This window comes from Calidris pugnax, unplaced genomic scaffold, assembly GCF_001431845.1.
Source record: "Calidris pugnax isolate Ruff unplaced genomic scaffold, ASM143184v1 scaffold30, whole genome shotgun sequence".
In the NCBI taxonomy this organism is placed as follows: domain Eukaryota; kingdom Metazoa; phylum Chordata; class Aves; order Charadriiformes; family Scolopacidae; genus Calidris; species Calidris pugnax.
This window is the reverse complement of record NW_015090776.1, coordinates 1,976,545-1,984,352: the sequence shown is the minus strand read 5'-3', so window position 1 is coordinate 1,984,352 and position 7,808 is coordinate 1,976,545. Positions and strand designations below refer to the sequence as shown.

Below are 7,808 nucleotides of genomic sequence, written 5' to 3'. Positions count from 1 at the left end.
GAGCAAGTATATTACTTCAGAGCAAGTCAATTAATTCTTAACATGCTTCTTAATCTGTCGGGGACGAGGCAGTTATGTTTGGGTATTGTAAAAGGCAGAGATTGTACCACTTGCAGTGAAGGATACAAATGTTAGTGAACCGTAGGATGGAAGTGAAAGGGCCATATCCTAGCATTGAGCAGGAATAAGTTAAGACATTTTTTTCAGTGTGTTCTGGAAGGTCATTGTCTACAGTTCTTCTGCAATAAAATACAGTTTACTTGAGGAGACACCAGGAAAGCAAAGATGAGTTCAGTGGAAAAGCTTACAGGAGATGCATGTGAATTATTGGTGCGAAGGAACTTGGATGTCCTGCAAAAAGAGAAATGGACTTGAGACAGAACCTTAGAGCAGACAACTCATGAGTAATGTTAAGGAAGTCAAAGACCTTTTTTGCGTAACAGAAAAGGGCAAGATTGCATAAGAACATTATCACTTAATTAGCGGAAAGATGGAGGTGTAATGGGAAACCTGGAGGGGTCTTTTTTGGTCCTGAAAAGATTTAGGGGCTCTGAGGTCCAGTGGACTGCAGTAGGAAAATTTTATTTCTCCAGAGCAGAGAAATGGGGTGCTAGATAAAAGTAGAGCTAAGGAATAATAAAAGAGGAACAATACGTTGCCCATGATCTTTGTGGAAAAAGATAATTTCCTTTAAAAAGTAAAAAAAAAAAAATAAAAATATAATCTCATGTTACAGAACCAAACTTTAAGGCTATGATATGTTTTAAATAAGAAAAATGTATGTTCTTTCAGGAGGAAGTGACAGCAGAAGAGAGCACTGATGGTGAGGTAGAAACTCAAACATACAATCAAGACTCACAAGACTCAATTGGAGAAGTAAGCATACTTGAAAAGAAAAAAAATCTTCATTTCAGCAGAAATAGCTATCTTCTCTTTTTTTTTCCCAAACACATAATATTTTTAGAAGTGAAATATCAAATCAGATCCTGCAGATTTCCATTGGAAACCATTTATAACTTTTTAATGTTTAAACTTAAAATGTTCAGGCATAGATACGCAATTTTTATTGCAATCTTACATATACCTATATAAGTAACATTCAGAACATTAATGAAGTTTTCTATTTTGAACTGTGATTTGATGTTTTAGAAATACTAGTATCCTTGACCCCAGATTTATATAGTGAAACTGAGATGTAGAGGTTAAATGAGTCACAGTCTTAAAGTGGAATTGGAGTTTTCAGTTCTTTGCTTATTCCTTTGGAGTACTTTTTGCTTTCTGGTTTTTCTTTTGCATAAAGATTTGACAAATCCTTGAGCAATCTTAGTGTTAGATGGGTCATGATGCAATAAAGGGAAAAAAAGTTGATTTTGTTTTAGTTCTGTAAAATGCTTGTTGTAGCTGTGTTAGGAAAGCCAAATACAAGTGAAAACCATTAATTAAATCTTCTTTTACCTCAGAAATGAGCAAAAGTTAAGGTAGTTCTCTAACTTGGCAAAACCTCACGTTGAGTTGTGCAATTTGTTTTCTTTAAGCATTGGTGGGTACTGAGTCTTTAGTCAGTCATTTTTTCCCTCATAATGTTCAAATATGTAAAAGGTATGACTAACATTTATCTCCCCATTAAATCCCAGATGTGTGCTTTCTATTTCACAGGTATCTTTAAATGTTCTTTAATTAACAGTTCTAGTACTCACTATGTTTATTTGAATTCTGCTGCAAGATTAAAGTGACATGTTCAGAAATTAACAGAACCTTGTTATCATACCTAAATCAAAAGTCTTGAATGCTACAGCATGTATGTGGTAGAATCCCAAATTATGCTTTTTAATTTTTAAGAGGTTATGGAGGACTCTCCCTGATGCATTTTTTTTCTGACCACTTCTAGTCATACTTGTCGGATTTGGTTCAGATTTTTTTTGCAATATGCATACAAGCTGAATGGAAAGAGAATTTTTTTTTTGCTAGCTCTGTGTCTGGCTATCATGTGAATTGAGTTACTGTTCCTCAAGACCAAAAGAACTCTAAACCAGCAGCTCAGAGTTCATGCTTAGGAGAGAGAGATGTTTGATCCTGGGCAGACTTTTAGCTGTCTGTAGGTGATTGGTGACAATCATCTGTAGTCTTCTTTTGTCCTCTCCTCACTCTAAACCAGCAGCTCAGAGTTCATGCTTGGGAGAGAGAGATGTTTGTTCCTTGATCCTGGGTAGACTTTTAGCTGTCTGTAGGTTATTGGTGACAATCATCTGTAGTATTCTTTTGTCCTCTCCTGTCTTGGTTAGTTATTATTGAACAGCAGTAACTAGTGTTTTTCTGGTAAGCATCACAGAATCACAGAATGATATGGGGTTGGCAGGAACCTCTGGAGATCATCTAGTCCAACCTGCCTCCCAGAGCAGGTCCACCTACAGCAGGTTGCACAGGAATCTGTTTCTCTTCTTATTGTCCCATCACCAGTCTTGTACACTAACAGTATGCTTTTTTTTATCTTTTACAGGGTGTTACACAGGGAGAGTACACTCCCATGGAGGATAGTGAAGAAACTTCCCAGTCTATCCCAATAGATCTTGGACCTCTTCAGTCAGATCAACAAAACACTTCATCATCTCAAGACGGTCAGTCCAAGAGAGATGATGTCATTGTAATCGATAGTGATGATGAAGATGATGATGATGAAGAAAACGAAGGCGAGCAGGAAGTATGTATATCATTGAATTACTTTGTTTATGATTTTGTCTTTGATCAGATATAAAGCTCACTTGGCAGGGCTGATTTAATAAAAAAATATATATTTTACTGTGTTTATGTAGCCTGAACTTCTAGTATTATAAAGATACTAATTCAGCTTGATTTTCTTGAAATCATAAAATTTCATAGTACTTCTAGATTATCTATGACTATTCAACATACAAGGGTGGCTTCTGTGAGGAGAGACTCGGGGCTGCCCTGTGCTGGGAACAGCCTGTTCCAACTGGCTCTGCAGTGACCCCACTGCAGGACACAGCTGAACCCATCAGCTGGTGAAAACTTATTAAGAAAGGGAAAAATGCTACATGGGAGTGTTAGTGTGAGGAGGGGGGAGAAAAATGGGAGAAACAATCCTGCAAACACCAAAGTCAAAGAAGAATGAGGAGAAGGAGGTGCTCCAGCCACTGGATCAGATATTCTTTGTAGTCCGTGGAAGACACCACAGTGGAGCAAGTATTTCCCTGCAGCCTGTGGAGAGGAGGATATTCCCTGGAGGAAAATGCAGCCCATGGAGGAATAGGCTTTACTGCCACAAACTGTGGCAGTCAAGAAGAGAAGCCAGCGCAGGAGCGGGTTCATCCTGATGAATGGCAATCCTTCAGTGGGAAGGACTCACTGGAGAAGTTCTTGAAGGACTGCAGTCTGTGGAGGCCACCCACACTGGAGCAGAGAGAAAAAGTGTGAGGAGGAAGGAGCAGAAAGCAACTGTCATAATCTCCCATTCCTTGTCCCCTCTGCCCTGCCTTGGGTGGGGGAAGGAGAAAGAGGAGTTGGGAATGAAGGAGTGAAGTTGAGCCTGGGAAGAAGGGAGTGGCTGGAAGGTGTTCTAGTTTTTCGTGAAGTTGAGCCTGGGAAGAAGGGGGTGGCTGGAAGGTGTTCTAGTTTTTTTCTCTTTCTCACCATCCAACTCTATTTTTAATTGGCAACAAATTCAGTTAATTTTGCCTGAGTTGTCTGTTTTGCCCGTAATGGTAATTGGTAAGTGATCTGCCTGGCTTTATCTTGACACTCAAGCTTTTCCACCTCATTTTCTACTCTTATCCTGTTGAAGAGAAGTGAGGGAGTGGATGAGTGGGTGTCTAGCAGCCAGCCAAGGTAACCTACCACCGCAGTCAAAAAATAAATACATCTACTCTGTGGGTAACAAATGCACAACATCCTCAGAAAGAGATCCACAGACGGAGGTACCATAAAGTGAAATGTACAACTTCGGGATTTGAAATTACTCCACTATCCTCTCCACACTTCCCTGAGGCTTTTTTATGGTCTTGTCGTAGGACTATGAGGATGAGGAAGAGGAAGATGAGGATGATGATGAAGACACAGGGATGGGAGATGAAGGTGATGACAGTAACGAAGGAACTGGTAGTGCTGATGGTAATGATGGCTATGAAGCAGATGATGCTGAGGTGAGATTTGTAGGTTTTTTATAGACTGCTAAATTTCATGGAATAAATAGATGTTGTAATGCACCTGCACAGATTTGAACCCTTGAAAGAGAAAATCTTAGTATGAATTCATTCCAGGAAATTGAGGCTGCTAGTAGGTGATAGTAATTTCTGTTATAACTGATGTTTTCACAAGAAAAGACAACTTTGAATGTTGAAGAGGGCTGAAAGGAAACGCAAAGTACAAAAGCCAGTAGCAAATGCTGTAGTTGCAAAGCTAGTAAGGCAATTTTGTCAAAAGCTGCATACTTAACTGTCTATTATTATTAAATGCTAGTAGCTACATTGTTCACGATTGTATATGTACAGATGGGCAAAGCTTCTGAAATTTCATATAGTTGTATACATTTACCTAACTTTGTAGATATTTACAGAAATATTTTAAAGATTTTCATATATCTTTGTTGACTTTGTGTGCTTTTTTAATATTTTAAAGATTTTCATATATCTTTGTTTACTTTCTATGTGCTTTTTAAAATACTTTTATATTATCTTTACAACCTGTAAGTTGCTTAGTGCTAAGTCATGTTATATTTCTGTGGTTTTTTAGGGTGCTGATGGTACAGATCCTGGAACAGAAACTGAGGAAAGCATGGGAGGAGGTGAAAGCAACCAGAGAGCAGCAGATTCTCAAAACAGTGGTACGGTTATTCCAGGTTTCTTCAAAGCCTATGTCTGTAAGGGGGAGACATGTAGAAGCTGTTTTGTGTGTGTTAAAATATGCCCTTCAAATATACACAGAAGACCATTTTAACCTAAAATGTAGTTTCTTTTGAAGTGTTCTTTTCTGGATATATTCTACATTTCTTTGAAAACCTGACAAGCTCTGCCTGGTACGGAAACTGCTATTGATGGCTCAGTAGATCAGTTTCCTTTCTCTAAATCAGCACTTGAATCACCAATAGTTTGTTTCGGTGCTGGTCTTGACATAGTTTGCACAAGGCTTATTTTAAGGAATTATAAGTAGCAGTACTGATCTGACCCTGCTCTTGCAAGAGTAAAAATATTTGTATTAATGCTTTAGCAGGAGAGTTGGACTGGATGATCTCTAGAGGTCCCTTCCAACTCTGTCTAATCCGTGAATCCATGAATGTGGTACCAGAATTTGAAGACTTGCCTTCATGTTTTCAGCTCAGTTTGGAGGGCATGGGTTTACTCCTGTATACTTCGGTATGTTTTAGGAGAAGGGAGCACAAGTGCTGCAGAGTCCACTTTTCCTCATGAAAGTTCAAGAGAACAGCAGCCATCATCTGCCTCAGAGAGACAGACCCCTCGACCCCCACAGTCACCACGCAGACCACCGCATCCACTGCCCCCACGACTAACTATTCATGCTCCTCCTCAAGAACTGGGTCCCCCAGTACAGGTATAAACTATCTCTAGTGGTTCTGAAGACCTTTTAAAAAAATACTGTATAATTTCTTCTAAATAAAACCTAAGTGCTCTGCCTATTATAAAAATAGATAGCATCCTAAAAATGGTAGCTGAGCAAACTGACTTAATGTGGCTCATACTGTAGATTATGGCTGGACAGGGAACTTTAGAAGCAGTAACACATTCACGGTGGATTTGTATCTTGAAATTCTTAATATGGGTGGTGTTACAGTCAGTGACTGCTGATATTCCCGCTACAGAAGCTGTTCCTGAACAGGTTGTAACTCAGGCAGATTTGCAGGGGGGTTTATTAGTCTCTGCCCCACTGCAGATGGGGCAGAGGAATGTTGCCATGCATTTTCTAAGCTAAACCTTTTGTAGTCAGTGATTATGATAAACTGATTCACAACCAATGATTATGCTTTGACGTAGACCTATAGATTTTGTAAATTAAAACATCACAACCCCAATTTTGCCAAAATATCCTTGCTGAAATTATCCTTTACCATTAACTTTTTCTGAGACTTGGGGCCGCAGTATTTCTGTGTTGAAGTTTTCTGTCCTCAGCAGAAAGCTGAGTAAGATAGCAATGTCACTTCCCCAGAATTTAAACCTACATCATTCTCTTTCATGGTTAGACCAGGCAGCAGTTATGAGCGTAGCTGCTACTATGGTCTATTCTTTAAGAAGGTATGATGCTGTACCTAGCAGTGTTGTACACTTACTCATTTAGCCACTATCCTTGGCTCAGATTGAATACTCACATGTTACTAGATTTCAGGAAAGCATTCATGCTGTTTTTCCTTCACTCTAAAGAGAATCCAGATGACTCGAAGACAGTCGGTGGGACGTGGACTTCAGCTAACTCCTGGTTTGGGTGGGATGGTAAGTGTATGAGAGCCTACTGCTAAAAACCTGTACTGAGGGAACATTCATAACTCTTAGGTTTTATTCTGTTTTTTAAATAAGTCTGGCTACTGATTTCAGGCGTGGGATGGTTTCTGTAGCCTTGCAGATAATATCTTGGTCCTGTTAATTTCTGTATAAATGAAAGGCAAATATCAGAAAAGTCCCAGGAAACTAAAGCTCTTCAAAAGAGATTGAATTGGTTTTGTCCAAGGCGGTTTAAATTACTTGGTTTTAGAGTCAGTCTTTTAAAGTGTATGTTACTAGAAAAAATAATAGGAATATTTTCAGCCGTATCATAAAGGAATAAGGCTAATATATGCTTTCTGTCTGTTTCCTTCAGCTAATTTTGAATCCTTTATTCAACTTCAGCTGTGTTTGACAGAACGAGTGCCAAGTTCAGTGAGGGAGGGGAGAGAGACTAATTGACTGACTAAAAATTGTTTTTTTCGGACATCAAAAACATCAGCTCAGATATTTGATTCTGCTTGGCTTGCATGTACCTGCCATTCCATTTCTGATTGGAACTGGTAACTACAGCTTTTTGCCTGCCCAGTAACTGAGCATGAGGGGGACCTTACGGGTACTTTAGGAGGAAAAGTTTGAAAGTTATGGAAGGAAGACAGGGAGATGAAGAGAATGCCTTGTGAAGGATGAGGGAAGAGGGAGCTGAGGTTTATGGCTTTTCAGACAATGCAGGAACAAAGGACACAAGTCCATAGGGAACAGATTATTTGATTTACATTTTGAAAAATCCCATATGCTTGGTACATTACAGCAATCCAGATTAAGACAAATGATTCCTATTTTATTTATGAATGTGTCACCCTAAGATTCCTTTGTAGTCAACAGGGAGGTGTAGCACTTGATGGTAGAATGATCTCATAGAGTTGATGTCTAAAAACCTTTTGAAAGATGAGTGCCAGGCAAGTGTATAGTTTTTATTTTGGTTTGGTTTGGGTTTTTTTGTATTGCCTGTAAGGGGGATCTGTCTAACGAGCTGAGATGTCTGAAATTAGGCAAGAGTTTTGTTGGAGCTAAATGTGTCTTTATTTTGCTGGACAATGTGGAAAAAGCAAACCAACCTTTAACTTGGCTTCGTAGAAACTGGAAAGACATTGCAGACTCTCATATCAGTCTCTTTTTCCAGCAGCAGCACTTCTTTGATGATGAGGACAGAACAGTTCCAAGCACACCAACTCTTGTAGTCCCACATCGTACAGATGGGTTTGCAGAAGCCATTCAGTAAGTAGATGTAAAGAAAAAAAAAGGGAACTATTTCTTTCTTTTTTTCATTGTAATGAAGATAAATTCAAATGAAATGAACTTGTG

At 39.0% G+C, this 7,808-nt stretch overlaps 1 protein-coding gene across 1 annotated transcript in view; it reads left to right on the top strand.

Moving 5' to 3' along the window:
* TPR (translocated promoter region, nuclear basket protein) overlaps positions 1–7,808 on the top strand; it is a 59,738-nt gene that overhangs the window by 46,322 nt on the left and 5,608 nt on the right. Inside the window, exons 40-45 of the mRNA XM_014948540.1 lie at positions 2,498–2,698; positions 4,026–4,157; positions 4,747–4,837; positions 5,378–5,562; positions 6,387–6,455; positions 7,627–7,721. Coding sequence (XP_014804026.1) covers positions 2,498–2,698; positions 4,026–4,157; positions 4,747–4,837; positions 5,378–5,562; positions 6,387–6,455; positions 7,627–7,721 — 773 coding nt within the window. The remainder of the gene's footprint in view (positions 1–2,497; positions 2,699–4,025; positions 4,158–4,746; positions 4,838–5,377; positions 5,563–6,386; positions 6,456–7,626; positions 7,722–7,808) is intronic.